Below are 15625 nucleotides of genomic sequence, written 5' to 3' on the forward strand. Positions count from 1 at the left end.
TTAGTTTGATTTAAAAGAAAAGAGCATAGTCTTCTCAGATTACATTGTATGTGTGAACACCTCCCTCTGATAAGAAGTGACCATGTTGGTTCTCTCATCTCCTTTACAACAGCTTGACGTGATGTTCTAAGAAAGCTACTCATCCATCTGTCTGACACTAGGGTTATTTTAAAGACATGATTTAAAATAAAGTGTGAACAAAATACTTTATGTGAGCTTTGTGATACAGAGGAAGAAGTATTGTGGTATTTACTAATTGGTTTGCTGTTACTTTTGGTTTTACAAAGTAGGTGCTTGGCTTGCCTCATAATGAGGTTAGCAGACTGTGTAAGGTAGGCAGCTAGCTAGCTAGATTTGATGGGTAAATATGAAGGGAGAACGTCTGTAGAGATCTTTAAGATTTTTTATTCCTGTCAAGAAGTGTTATTACTGGAAACACCACTTCTTTAATACTACCAAAACCTAATTTAATGCAGTCAGCTTCGGTGTTAGAATTTTTATTTATTTATTTACAGCCGTGGTGAGCTTTTCAGTTCACGTTGAATTCTTCCTTGAAATGACTAAGAAATCAAATCTGTTGTGAAGCACAAGGATTATCCTGTTTTGGGGAAAGGAGTATTTTATTTGTTCTAGAAGCTACCTCATTATTAAGTCAGATTTTGAGTTATCTTCAAATGCACAAAAAAAACTGACAGAACACAATGGTTGTTTGTGCTTAAATTTTCATAAAAATGAAAACAAAACAACAGGGATGTGCAGGTAGTCATACAGCTGCTGGCTCTGTGATGGATTTTATGCTTTGTTCTGTGCAGCGCATGATGCAGTGAGACTCATGGAGCCTTTTTGTCTCTCTGCACAGTGCAGATGCTGTTGGACACAGGGCCCCTGGCGCTTCTCTGCAGAAAACTTGTTCTGCTGTTTGGTGTCAGAAGATGATCCTAGTCCCTTTTGGCAGTCTACTGCTGGCATGAGGTGCAGTGCTTATATGAATTGTCACTGTGAATGGAATATGAGGTATTGCGATAGACCAGCTGTTTTGAATGGTGGTGTTTGCAGCATCTCTGGTGGGCTGAGGTTGAAAGCCTTTCGGCAGTAAGAGAGCATAGCTGTGAGGAAGACAAAATGGAAACAAGGGAAGGCTCCAAACTGTTCTTTCCCTCAAACCATTCAAATCTGTACAAGTTTGAACAGCTGAAAACATAATTAAAAGACATATGTATGTGCATGTCTAAATAAGATACTTTATGCCCCCAATGTTTTCTCATACTCTGAGATGTCATCTGAAATCCATTTCCCAAAATAGGCTTGAAATATGGACATCTTGGGGCTTCCCTGTGGAGAAGGAAGGTAGTCCTCTTTTAAAGAATTTGGAGGAGATATCAAACAGCAACTATTTCTGTACTTTCGTAAAAGCAGATGTTGCTTTTTGTAACCGTGGTACAGGGATGGTAGCTCTGTAAGGTATTCATATATTTTCTTTAAAATCACTAGAGCAGTTTTCTTTGATTTCCCCCCAGTAATGACTATCATGAATCTGCTAGCTCATTCTGATGCTTCAGCAGGATTTTCTTATAACATTATACATATACCAGCCCTTGGAAATTCTGGGAGTTTACAGAAAGCCTAACTTTCAAATACTGTAATAGCTGTTTTGGTATCCCGTATGGTGTAGAGGCTGTATTGACTTAAATGGAACTGAAGGCTGAAACATGTTAATTAATTCTTGGAGATATCCTTGAGATAAAAGATTAAAGCAGCTGGAGGTGGCAGGGGTCTTTGAAAACAACACACATTGTGTTAAAAATTGCTAGGGCTTTTTAGGTTTTAACTGAGTAATATCCTGTGAAATTGCAGTTGTTAAGGAAATAAAATGTGATTATGCCTATCTCTGTGTCTTTTGTTTCCACAGGAAACCAATCTTTTTTTTTTTTTTTCTTAACACTTCTGTGAAATGCTTTGTCCTTTTGGTGTCTGTTGAAGAGTTTCAAGAAAAAAATATAAAAGAATGAAATGCATGCTGTTTATATCAATATCAATTATTGCCTCCTGTTTTGTTTGTTTGGTTTTAACCTTAAAACTCTCATTAATATTTTAAAATAATGATCCATTTGGTGAGATTCTCATCTGAGGTATGTCAGTGAAATATCTGTAACTGCTTCAGTAAACTTTTATCCTTTTTTCTTAGTGGAAAGTCCAACACTATGTATTTAGTTCATATTAATTTTGAAGCACGTAACCTGTTTTCATATAGGTATCTTTAATATTTGGTATAGCATAACTGGAACACTTGTACACTTCCTGTAGTACATACTAAGCACTAGACAATAGTAATAAAACTGGATATGGTGTTTTAACTAAATTGGATTCAACAATAACGTTATTTCTCTACTTCACTGCAACAAAATATATTTTGTGTTTTACTAAGAGTTTTACGAAAGTGAAGGTCACAGAATATATCCAAAGCATGGTTGTGAATCTGTTTTGATTTTTATACTTCTATATTTGTACATGAATATCATCAGTTTGATATAAAAGTTGTTAGTGCCTTGAGCTAGAAATATTATCTATCTTAACTGTTTAGTGTTGGTGTGCATTAACAAAGATAACGGCATTATTGTGTGATAAATGCTTTATCTAGTCTTAACAGAAATCAGGTTATTATTAGAAACGACTCTCAAAGGGTATTTCTCTTCTTTCTCTTAGGCTTGTGGTATTTTGTCTTTTCACTAAGATGAGGTTAGAAAGGGGCATTTCTGTCTCAACCAGCATGGCTTTTCCTGTCATCGCGCCTTGAGGCCTGTGCTTGAAACTAAGATAATCTTTGTTGGTTGTTTCATGTTGACTACCTGAAGAATATGGTGGCTGAGTGGCTGGATACGTGGCTGATTGTTAATGGACACTACAGTGAGACTCTCTAAAGAACAGCACTGTCTTAAAACCTCTCCTGTGTCTGAATTTCTATATGAAAGTACTGAGTGTAGCAAAATGTGGTCTACAGAAAGTATTACACAAATGCTATTTGAAATGTCTTGAAGAAGTGAGGAGAAGGGACAATGACGTGTTATCTTTTTTCCCTAGATCCTGAAATTCCAAATCTCCAAGACCAAGTAAGACAAACCACTTCCCCAAATCCTTTATGCTGCTTCCTGGTGACAGCTGAAGCCATACCCGGGACCTTGCTGCATGCTCTCATCCCTTTTGGAACCACTCTCAGCAAAAGGAAAAAAAAGGAAGAACAAGAAGTTCTTTGATATGAAAAAGTCAAGTGCTGTGACCTTGCAACTGTTCATAATGCATGGGTAGCAGAGATGCTTAAATGATCACTTGTGTGAAGACAGACATAGTTATTTTTTTCCTCAAGGGTATGACACAGTGAAACATATCACCAATCAAGGAAGAAGACAAACTCTTGATAAACACTCAGATCTTGAGAACCACATTATATTCTCTAAAGTAGCATCTATTGTTTTGAATATAGGAGAGTAGTGAGTCAGGAGTCTACAAAATAAGTGAAATTAGGCAAAAATGGCCTGTGAATTTAATCTAAACTTCCTTAAGGAATTGGAGCGAGAGGCTGTTCTAGAAGTCCTGTACCGTGACCAGATGGTGAGAAAAACAGAGGAAGAAAGAGTAAGGTATCTGACACTACCCTTTTCATGCATTTCTGATCCTTTTTATTTTTTTTTTATTTTTTCTCAGGAGTACTTTTCTTTCTCTTTGCTGTCCTTCTGGATGTATTCCTTCTTTTATTTGTTGTTAATATTAAGTTGTTAATAATTTGTTGTTAATAGTAAATTGTTATTCTTTAGGAAAATGAGGGGTTATCCAGAGCCTCTTGGATTTACCACACTGCTGACTACTCTGCATTGAAGATGATCAAATACCGCTCAGTGAATAATCTCCTTAATGAATTTTAGTTCTAGGATTTGTAGAAAGTTCAGTTGCCACCTGTATTTCTTCCCTCAGTGAGGGCTTTATGACATCCTCATCATGCTCCTACATATGCCTGTACAGTCCTAATAATGCAGAACACTTTTAACTTATGTTGTGCCAAGAGTGAAGTTAAGAATTGTTGGATACCTCCTTGTTGTGCTGAATCCATCTCTGTTCCTTCTCCTATTTGACAGAGAGCAAGAGCACTGTGCTTTCTCAGAGGATGTCAATAGGTGACATTGGCTAGGAAAAGTATTCTATTTAACTAGTTCACACTATACAAGTATCTCCATAGTGAAGGATAAAGGATAATACTTCAGCATTTTATCTGCTTTGCATTACCTCTTGTAGGGGGGTTTCCTTGCAGTTTGTACATTGTTTTGTCACATTACATCCCCATATAAAGCAAGGTATTTTTATTGCTCAGTTAGAAGTTTTTAGTCGTACTTAAATGTGGAAACTTAAACATTGTTTACAGCAAATGTTTGTGTATATGTAACCGGACTTATTAAATGATTGTGAAAAGTAAGTAAGCGGTTATAAACAAAATCTGAATTAGTTAGAAAGTCACTGACATCTGTTGGTGATGCAGGTAACAAAAACATAGATCTTGACTCTTGGTACTTGTAATGGTTAATGAAAGGAAGAGGTTCAGATATCTTAGTCATCTGTTTTTTATTTAACTTTCAGGTAATGTGTTTGTTACAATTGCTTTATTCGATAGAAAATTTGATTCTTCTAATCAAATGATCTTGATAAATATGATAACATCATCTAAACATCATCAAAAGCGAGCACAATTTAGTCTTAATTTTTGAATGTGAATTGTACAAACGAACGCTCGCATACATAATTTTGGTGCCCTGTCCTGAGTGTACATAACTGACGGGAACAGGACCCCACTTATGCTAGCCTATTACTCTGTGTGTGCAGTTGTGGTTGCACATATAGCCATAGCACAAAAAATGCTGCGTGCAGACGCCTTCAGACAGTGCCCACAATAAGGTCAAACTTGAAGGTATAGTTCCAACTGGTACTGACATTGCGCAAACAGGGCAGTAGCTTGTGACCCACATGGGTTTTGTTCTGTTTTGTTTTATTTTTTATTTTATTTTTTTTTACCTGGGTGATTAGGAAACTGAAAATGCAGCTGCAGCAGCTTCGATGGAAAGGGGCAAGAAATATAAGCCATGAGTACCAGGAGAGATCTTGTGCCCGCTGTCAGAAATCCCTTGGGTTGTTGATGAACAGAGGTGCAGTATGCAACGGGTGTAGTCATCGAGTGTGCTCTGAATGCCGTGTCTGCCTGAACCCCTGCATCTGGAAATGCACCGTTTGTTATGCTCATGGGTAAGAAGTGTTAATAGTTTTGAAAAGTTCTTGTTTATGCTGATTTTGTTTACATTGGTTTAAATGCTGGATACGGTTTTTGTGTGTATCTGTTGCTTTAAACAGTTAATGAACCAAAGCCTCTGGTAGAATTAAAATGTTGGATGAGGTCATGGCAGCAAAGGAATTGGTAGGAATTTGGCCTTACTCTTCATGTAGTCAGGACTTCCCTTCCTGTATTCAGCAAAATGGAACTTCAGGGTAGGCCAGAGGTGGCGTCACCTCTTTTACAGAGACGTTATTTGCAAAACACGTAAGTCTTAATAACTGAACTCTAGATGGCACTCATGCTCCTGAGTCAATATCTAACTGATGCATCAAAACTAGTTGAAGGTGCTGTTTTTCTATGAAGTATAGCCAATTGCTTGACAATTTCCTAGTCATTATTAATATTTGCTTCATACTGCAGAGGTGAGAAACCTGGATTAATGAATAGTGTGAAGTCATGTTTTGTATATATTTGTAAAAAAAAAAAATAATATTATCTGCAACTATTTAAATATGGTCAGAACAGAGATCCAAGTTTGTTTACACTGATATTTTTTTCCCTTTACTATGTCACCTTAGTTTTGTTTTCCTGGAAACAGGAAGCAATCTTTCTTTTCCTGTATTTGTACAATTTTCATATCAAAACACTCCATCATAGTCCCTTCTGTTAACCAGAATCTTGCTAAACCAAATGGTGACGATATCTTTCCACCTTGGATGAAAAATATTTATTACTCTGTATGCAAAGACAGGAAGTCTTGAAAATGAGTCAATGGTTGTGCAGGATGATACAAATCACGGTATAAAGGGGGAGACTTTGGGTGGAATCTTACTTTATGCCAACATAGGAGTAATGCACCACTTTAAACATCATTTTGGCATCTTAAGAGGGAATAAATAATGCCTGGGAAATTTAAGGCAAAGTAGCAGTCTTAAGCTAAATGAATTTCTACTAGTAAATTGAAGTAATTTTCAATGCTTTAGAAGAGACTGTAAGCCATCACTGAAAAGATGCTCTCTGAATCCTCTGTTTATTTTGCAGCTTACACATAAAATAAGCAAATTAGCCCCACCTATATTTAGTACAAAGCAGTTGCTAAATTTTGACGTGTGTATCAAACTTTATACATCTGTTTATTTATACATTAAAAAATTATACGATCTGTGCTTCATGCTATAAGCACTAAAGAGAAAGGTTAAAAAGTAAACTTTCTGCCTAGATTGCTCCATCTGGCTATTCTTTTAAGTTAATTTCAGATCACTTGGAAGTCCTCTCTAGAGAGTAGCTAGTTACTAAACTGCCTTGTTATAGTGCTGTGCACCCGTAATTATTTCGTAAGTTTGTCCAAATATTTAATGGTGAAAACGGGAAAGCATTATGTAAATGGATTTTAAAAAACATTCCAACTTTGAGGAAGTTGTGTTTTCTATCTTGCTGATACAGAGGAATTTTCAGTGGAATAGACACTAGAAAAGAAATGGTACAGGATTCACATTTGCCCCAGTGCAAAGTGCATTAAAGTCGGTCACACTTCTTCAGTTGCCTTCAGTTAGCTTTGCATGAGGGCTGCAGATCTTGGGGAATGCAGCAGTGTGGGTAAATACTAGTCAGCACCTTTTGTTTACTCCAGTGAGGGAAAAATAGAGTGACTAAGAAACCTAAGAGCTGATTCTCAAGTCCTGAGCAACCATAATTTTAAGTCTTGGTTACCACTAGAGTTGTTTATCCTGAACAAAACATTACCATCAGCAGCACTGCTGAGAGTCTTCCCTACAGGTGAATGTTGCAGTCTGAGACATTAAATTATTTGCGGCATCTGGCTTTATTTCTCACCCAATTGACACTGAGTGGTACAAAGCAATGCGGAGGTTTCAGCATTTTCAAAATCTATGTACCTCATGGAGCTGACAGAAAGCACCGGGCTGGGTGATGCTGACACAGGGCCGAGAGGACTGTAGTCGTGTTGTGGCAGGGCAGACGCAGGTTGCCGTCTTCCTGCTCCATGTGCCGAGTGCTGCCATGTCCCCAGACAGCTCGGGGCAGCAGGGAAGGTCAGGCTGGGCAGCTCTGGCCTGCAAGCCCATGCCAGAGGGAAGAGGCCTTTGGAGAGGCCTCCTGGTGCCAGAACTCGGCCTGTCAGAGGTTTCAGGTGCAGCTTAACAACTCTTAGGAAAGCTATCGTTCACCTGTGCCTGTGTACGCTTCCACCCAGTTGTTTAAACTACAGAATTTAAAAAGCCTCATGCACTGACAATGCCTGTGCTTTCACCTGGAAGAGGCTTAGATGTGAAAGGAGCTGGTATGTTGGATTTTCTAAAGGAATCCTATAGTGTCTGTTTTAACTGAATAAAGTGGTGTATGGAACAGCAGGCCCAGGAATTTTGTTTCAGATCTCTGCCTAGAGCAGAACTTGTTGCTTTACATGAACAGTCCCACAAAAAAAAAGAGGGGAAAAAAAAAAAAAAGAGGAGGGAGCACTTTGTTTGCAAACTCTCAGCAAAATCAGTCAATGTTGTTAGCAGTCATGAAATCTTCGTTTTCTGATTGGATTAAGAAAGACTGTTGGATGGTTAAGTGGTTACTAAACACTTAAAGAAATGTACTTTGGAAAATGTTCATTCAAATATCTTTTGTTTGTTTTTCAGAGATGTGAAAGTAAAGGCTGGTGAATGGTTTTTTGAGGAAAGAGCAAAGAAATACCCAGATGAAGGTAATCACTGGAACAGGCCATGAACTGTTGTGCATTTTGTATTCCTCATCTAAGTGAAACATAGAACGTAGTCTACTACTATATTTAATGTTTCATAGGTTTGGTGGGAGATCTCTCAGAAGTTATCTTGCCTTGTCTGCCTGTACAATAAATGAAGCGTAAATGCAAGCTAGGAGAAAGCATTTGAAAGTATAATTTATTTTGTGTGAGTAATCAGAATAAGAAAATTACTGGCCATATTGATTTGGATAAATTAACATGTAAGGCTACTAAAATTCAATGGCATGTGAAATAAGTATGGAAATGTCAAAATATATGTGGAGGATGGAAATGATCTTACATTTGTTGTTTGTCAAAGTTAAAACTTAGGTTGTTTTCACTCAGAAAGTTTCAAAGCTTAAAGAAATGATGGACTGGAATAGAGAAACATGCATAGTTGTAAATCAACTGAAAACGAAACACCTACTGTTTCTTTACATTCAGCCAGCTGTGCGTTTGCCTTCTGTTCAGTCTTTGCAGTGCAATTAAAAATACAAAGCACTAAAAGAAATTACAGAGGATGTGGATGGATTCCATTGTGGATGGAATGTGATTCACAAATCAAGGAGGTGTTAGTCTTCATTTTTCACTTGCAGTGACGAATTAGGTGGAGAGGATTTCCTTTATCTTTCTGTTAAATCTCCACTTCAGATAGGCAGCTATTTCCCTTTGTACACGACTGTACCTTAATGTTACAATGTCATGTGCAATATCTGTATCTTACCTACATTTAAGAACAGCTGGTAAAAAGGAAAGCACTGGACCTTAAATATATCTTGGGAAACTTGAATAAGAAGTTTATAAATGGAAGAATATAATTGCTCAAATTTTGAGTAGTAGTTATTCACCAAAGGTAGCAGCTAACATATTAAGGAACTGAAATGCAGTTTCTGCTAAACAATTCATTTAGAATGAAAAATAAATAAATCACTTAATTCCATTCTAGCTAAGACAATTTCTGATTTTAACGTATTAGTTGACCAATCTTTTAAAGTGCAGCAGTATTCCATAACCATTGTTAATAATTTTCTCTCATATTCTTTTTAGAGAGTCTAAAGCTGGTAATTTTAACAATCTCTCACAGTTACTAGAAAATGAAATGTTGTTCTCAGATACTGAACCTGATATTGCAAGGCACTGAATGTCCCTCTTTCCAGTGAAATAAATGAGTTCTCACCTTGCATTATCAAAGCTTTGTGGGTGCTTTGAAGCATTTTGCTTAGTTAGTCTAATAGTAATGTTGTTGAAGTCACAAAGTTCTAAGGATATACAGAAGGTAAGCCTGTAGGGAGAATTTTTTTTTTTTTTTGGTTCATTGGATTAGACCAACTGATGTAGTTTTTTATTATTATTATTATTATTTAAAAAAAAAAAAAAAAACTCAAACAGCAGTCATCTTAGTTATGTATCTTGCAGGCCTGGAGAGGCAGTGCCCTCTTCTGGTTTAATAGTATAACACAAGTGATTTATTCACTGCAAAGTTAAATACATGTTACAGTGAAGTTTTCTCATGTCAAAAAATGTTACGTGTGCATTTTATTAATTTTCTGTAGCTTCTATTTAAAAGTAATATTCTCATAAAAGTGGTAGATTGTCTTTAATGACTAGTAAATTAAAATCTAAGAAAACATTTAGTGCTACAGTAGCTCAAATATTACATATTAACCATAGAGCATTAATTCTGGAGTTATGTTTGAAATTTGTAACATCAGTAAGTTGGCTATTGTTTCTACCACCACCAGGATATGCTACTTGTATGTAAGTAGTATAATTAATGATGTCTTCAGCAAAGCATGGGTCTCGTGCTGCTGTCTGTATTGTTATTATTAGGAATGATTAGTAATTAAAACCACTCCAGCTGGCTGTTTGTTGCATGCATTTGGCCCTTCTTTCTGATTGTGATTACTCAGGAACAAGCTACTTTTTCATGAGCCTTCATTGTTTGTGCCTGATGGAGCGCTTGCTCCTTGCTGTTCTTCAGAGCATGTGGCTGCTCACCTGAGGAATGTGACATGGCTGCTGTTTCCCCACAGAGACAGCCTTAGCAAAGGGTTTTTGCCTGTGTTTGTGAGCTACTCATCCATCACCACAGCTGTTCAGTTCTCTAGTAGAAAAAAATAAAAGAATTTTTCATAAGAAGCTAGAAATTACCACATGCCTGCTCTTGCACCATATTTTCAAGCTTTCCATCGTGTTTGAATTTTATGGTTTAATTGCATTTCCATGCAGTACCTGCTTCCTAGCCCTCAGGAGGCCGAGGGCACTTAGCAACCTGAAGAAGTAGGCCTATTAGCATCCCTGCGTGATCATCCTCAGGGCTTGTGAAAAGCTAGGCTGAACGTGTCGCCTGAAAAAGGCGAGGGTGAAATCATGACAGAGTTCGTGCTGCAGGAGAGACGTGTGTTGCCTGGCATATATGTTGATGTGTGAGATGGAGATTGATTTCACTCCTGGTTTGCATGAACTTCTGTAAATACAGGGGAGTTCCTGAAAGGGCACTGATTTTCAGAAGTGCTGTGCCGTCAGGCACTGGTAACTGCTGTTGTTGCAAAGTGACCTTTTCTTTTTTCCCCCTCCTTCACAGGCAGACATGAAACAGCTGGTGCAAAGCTCTTGAAATCTTATCAGAAACTGAGGTAAGATTCATAAAAGAACAAAAGGTCCTAGAACACTGAGACTTCATGTAGGCAAGATGTTGTATGTTATAAACCAGCCAAGAGTTTGTATTTTTTGATTATAAAGAATAAATTTCATTACCTTTTGAGTACAGATAAAAAAGCATAGAAAAATTGACATTGCTATCTCTTGGCAACCCATAGAAAGGATCTTAAGCATGGAAGAGAGTACTATTTTTAGAGTAATAGTTTTTTAATTACTTGAAATGACGGAATGTGCAATATTTTTGTTATATGTCCTCATATTTTCTCTTTACCTATTTTCATCAGTATCATTCAAATTTAAACACTGCATTCAAATGATGAGAGGTGAAAATTAACAGGTATAATAATTATTAGGTATAGCAATTATTATGTGTAATAGTATTTATATTTGCTCAATGGCAGATTTTGCTGATTCTGCAGTTTCAGAGTAAATAAGAGACAAGAAACTCTGTATGCAGGAAGATGCATCTGCTTACCAAAATTTAATACAAGTAAAAAATCCACTTTATACTGAATAAATATTTTGAAGGTTTGAGGCCTAAGCATAACTATGCTTAAAATATAACCAGTGATACATAATGCAATAACAGTCTACTTAAACTGTATTGTATAAATGAAAACCTATTCCTTTAAAAAAATGAAAAGATACAAAGAGATGGCAACAATTTTCTGATAATTATCTGGCAAAGCATAGCTGCATAAGATAGAAACTTGTAGACAGATAGATAAGATCTTAAACTGGGCTGCATAAGGCCTTGCTTTTACCTAGATACAGTAAAAGTAAAAGCAAATCAAACTTTACTGGCTGCCTTTAGGGTCTCTGATTGTCCTGTGATAACAGACTGTAGTCAGATTTATTTATTTATTTATTTTTTTCTTTAACAGCCCAGGGCTATTTACAGCAGACAAAATGGCTGGAATGCTGTAAAAGGGCTCTGACAGCCCTGGGCCCAGGCAAGGAAGGGTCTTTACAGTATTGTAAATAAAGATAGCTGTTTTCTGACAACATCTCCAAAACAGAAATGGGGCACGTTACACATGGGTTGTGTTTCAGCACTTGGGACATAAATTGGAATGCTGCCAAACAAAGTCTGTCCTGAATTAGATCTTTCTCACTATTGTAAACTAATAATCCTGCCTAGATAGGATAGAAAGGGAATCTTAATTCTTACAAGCACAGGCAATAAGCCTGTGCTGCGGCTCTTAAAGACACAAGATCTCAACCCAGATCTTCATATTTCAGGAGAGACAGATAATAAAGATACTGTGCATGTATTTGGCTCATTTATCCATGTATTAGCATAATATATTGATTTTTGCACTGTTTGTTGTCTCTTACATTTCTAGTAAAATTTCTGTTGTACCTCCAACTCCACCTCCTTTCACTGAATCCTCTGCAGGAAGTAACACGAAGGTAAATGTACAGATGTGCAAAATATAAGTACATATTCACGCACCTCTTAGAGGTCCATCATATGAAAAGACTGTCTGCAGAAATGCAGTAAACGGCAACAGCTGCTCTGACATCGTATTGCAATATAAACACCGTCTTTTTCTTCTGTCACTTTTTAAATCCTGCATTGGTAGTAGGCTTGAGTCTCATGAGACATGTTTTCCATTTAGTTTTCAGTTGTTGAGAGAAGTGATTAACCTTTTCTACTTGGCAACTGCATCTAGAGTACTGCCTCTGGTTTTGGGTTCTTCACTATAGAATAGGAAAGATATTGATGAATTGGGAGCATGTTTAGTGGAGAGGCACCGAGAAGGGTGGGGCTCAAGCACTTCTGTAAGGAAAAACTGGTGGACCAGGGCTCCTTCAACCTGGGGCAGAGATGGCTTTAGTGGATCTGAGCACTTTAGCATTTATGAGGGGGTCAGCAAAATGACAGAGCTGGGCTCTTCCCAACAGTGCATGGCAGGAGGAGGGGACACAACAGGCAAAAGTCGAAATAAGAGGTTCAGACCAAAATCCAGGAACCCCTTTCTGGCACTGAGGATGGTTGGGCAGCAGATCAGGTTGCCCAGAGATGCTGTGTGGTCTCTATAATCTCTGCCTGGAGACTTTCAAGGCCCAACAGGATAGAGCACCGAGCAACCTGGTCTGAGCTCACAGCTGAGCCTGCTGCAACCAGGAGGTTGGATTTAGGCCTCCTGAGCTTCCCCCCAGCCTGGGTGATGTTGCGATCCAATGATGTTCAGCAGTTTTTGATAAAGTGATCATTATTATGTGATACTTTTATTGCTGAGAGACAAAAAAGTGATTTTTGATGGTTTGTGTTACAGCTTTTGAATAACAGTTGCTAGTGGACAGGATAATAGGGCAGACTTACCATTTGCTTGTTATGTGACCATGGAAACTTTAAAACAGCAAATATTGTGTTTTCTTACTCTTGGACTCTCATTTGCAGGATCTCAGACAGTCTAAAAGTTTTAATAAATCTGTGGAAAACTTGTTCTTGTCTCTCACAACGCATATAAAAAGTAAGTAGATTGTCATCCTAGAATAACATAGTCAAAAGCTTCATTTTGGGGGGCCAAATTGATGTCTGTAAGATAGTTATAAACAAAGAGTATTGACTAATGGCTGAAATGACTAAAGCCAAGACTGAGCCAAGCAGAAAAATAATACAGTAAGTCTAATTCTCCTTCAATATTCTGCTGTTTATTTAATAAGCTGATGTTACCAACCAAAAATGCCTTTCTCATAAAGATGTCAAAAGACTGCATAATGTTATTTTAAAGTTTACTGGATGTTCAGATGCAGTGTATTTAACTCAAGTTACCACAGAGTAATACCTACGTTATTCTGTGGTGATCTTCATGTTAACTATTTAACTGAACCCAACTGATCCTGTGAGTAAACCTATCATGTAATGTAGAGTTTAACATTTTCTTTCTCTAGCATTTTTCAAGAGGTCTTCTTTCTCAGTCTGTCAAGTGGTATTTTTTATTCTTTCTTTTTTTTTTTTTTTTTTTTTTCCAGTGTGCACTTTTAAGAACTTGCCAGTCCTAACGCTTTGTTCATTCTGATACTTTTGGTTCCTCCCATTCACTTTTGCTGCCTGCTGTTCTTTAGGCTGCAGGCTGTGTATGTACCTCTAAGGCTTACTACACTGGGGACAGCCTGTCTGTGTGAAGAAGAGATTGAAGCCATCAATGACCAGGGGAAAACTACCTCTGAGCTTTATGAAGATTACAGGAGCTTGCAGATTTGCATGCATTTGAACCAACCTTAGCATTTTCTTACTAGCTTCATCTTAGACAACCCCAAATATAAGACCAGACCTGAATAAATATGGCATTAGTGTTTCCCTCTAACTCTTGTCTTAGCCCTTAATCACAGTTTCATCTGACTTCTTCCATCAATCCTATTAACTACACAAATTTAATACTGTGTATATGTCAACAAATATTAAAGATATGCAGAGACATAATATCTGCCTCCCGGAACAGAAGTGTGGTGCAGGGTGCCATAGGATACTTAGTTACTGGAATTGCAGAGCTGAAGCAGCACAGAGTTGGATGCAAAAACTCTGCTTTCTGTTAGTTTGCAGCGTGGACATAGCCTACAGTTACTGGACTGCAGTCCAGACCCCATCAGGACTGCAGCAAGTGACATTAATAGTAAAAGGAAGGTCCTACTCCCCCCACATCTTTCCTCTGTCCTGTTTCTGGTCTCATGCTGCTGGTGCTTAATCTGAATTATCACTAGTGTTTCTAGACCTCTCTGGAAGCTAATTTAGCTAATTAAAAGAGCAGACCAAACAAATGGGTAGTTTTCTGCTGCTTTATTGAGTTAAATAGGCTGAAGGTAGGGCTTATATGCTGGAGCCTGCACAATAGTGGGTGTTGGGCCATGTGGCCAGGAGCCAGGGAGCACAAAGCAGTGGTTGCAGAAGGGTATGGCAGCAAGTTGTGAGGTCAGCTCATCTGTATGTGAAACCCCACTCAATTGCTGTCATCCTCAGTTAGGATAAGAACCTTTTAATTTGTGAGTAAATAACAGGCTGTTCAGGCTGTTACAATCACTGAAGTCAATAATTAAAAGGTATAGAAAGTCCTTTAGAGAGAAAGGCTTCGGTTCCTTGACCGAAGAAAATAGCTTTTTTCAGACCATGTGGTCTCTTAATAAAACCTGGTACCGTGATGATAAATGCTTTCAGTCACAAGTGTCTAAACTTAGTGCCCTATATCTTATCTAGGTTTGCAGAGGTATTTAATACTCCCAGCTCCTGGGTATTGCAGTAAATAAATGTGGAGAACCTTGTTCTGAACCTGACTCTGATTCTATTGCTGCAGCCAGTGTGTGTGCATGTCTGAGAGCAGCAGGAACAAAGGATTAGCATGTGCAGCACAATGCCTCCGTTGTACATTCTGTTTTTGATGGTATTACCTCCTGTTCTGGCGAGTTTGGCAGCAACAGGGGATTATAAACCAATGGTTGCTATTTGGGGAATGTAAAATGAGTTTCTGGTTGTAGTTTTATTTGCAGTGCAAAATGCTCTTGGAACTAGTGATAGTGCCCATCATACTAACTACCTGGGTAGAGATGCTGAAAGACGGAGGAAAATTCTGAAAAATGAATATGCTTTTTTTTTTTTTTTCCCTCACTATAATCTAACTTGTTTGTTTTAAGAGAGTATGAGGGAAGCTTTTGTTAAGCTACTCAAATTATATGTACTCCATTAGATATCTCACTCCAGTCTCTTTTATGGTCTCTGATTTCACTGTGTATTTTAAAAATCTGGTTTCATTTACAGTGAGAGATGACTTAATTGAGCTTGCCTATGAATATATCATGTGATGCCTTAATGGTGCACACGGAGTACAGTAAACATCTGACAATTGATTGCTGCTAAGAACAAAACTAACCCGAAGTGGCTTTAAAAATCACACTTAAGAGTG

General features: G+C 37.7%; 1 protein-coding gene across 3 annotated transcripts in view; it reads left to right on the forward strand.

The window, feature by feature from the left end:
- The window catches only part of SYTL3 (synaptotagmin like 3), a 34558-nt gene that overhangs the window by 1473 nt on the left and 17460 nt on the right, over positions 1 to 15625 (forward strand). For all 3 annotated transcript variants that reach the window (XM_035321892.1, XM_035321893.1, XM_035321894.1), the window contains 6 exons: positions 3079 to 3635; positions 5068 to 5283; positions 7957 to 8021; positions 10645 to 10696; positions 12068 to 12134; positions 13129 to 13201. In XM_035321892.1, the coding sequence (XP_035177783.1) occupies positions 3526 to 3635; positions 5068 to 5283; positions 7957 to 8021; positions 10645 to 10696; positions 12068 to 12134; positions 13129 to 13201 (583 nt within the window). In that variant the 5' untranslated portion in view covers positions 3079 to 3525. The remainder of the gene's footprint in view (positions 1 to 3078; positions 3636 to 5067; positions 5284 to 7956; positions 8022 to 10644; positions 10697 to 12067; positions 12135 to 13128; positions 13202 to 15625) is intronic.

Source organism: Oxyura jamaicensis, chromosome 3 (genome assembly GCF_011077185.1).
Source record: "Oxyura jamaicensis isolate SHBP4307 breed ruddy duck chromosome 3, BPBGC_Ojam_1.0, whole genome shotgun sequence".
In the NCBI taxonomy this organism is placed as follows: domain Eukaryota; kingdom Metazoa; phylum Chordata; class Aves; order Anseriformes; family Anatidae; genus Oxyura; species Oxyura jamaicensis.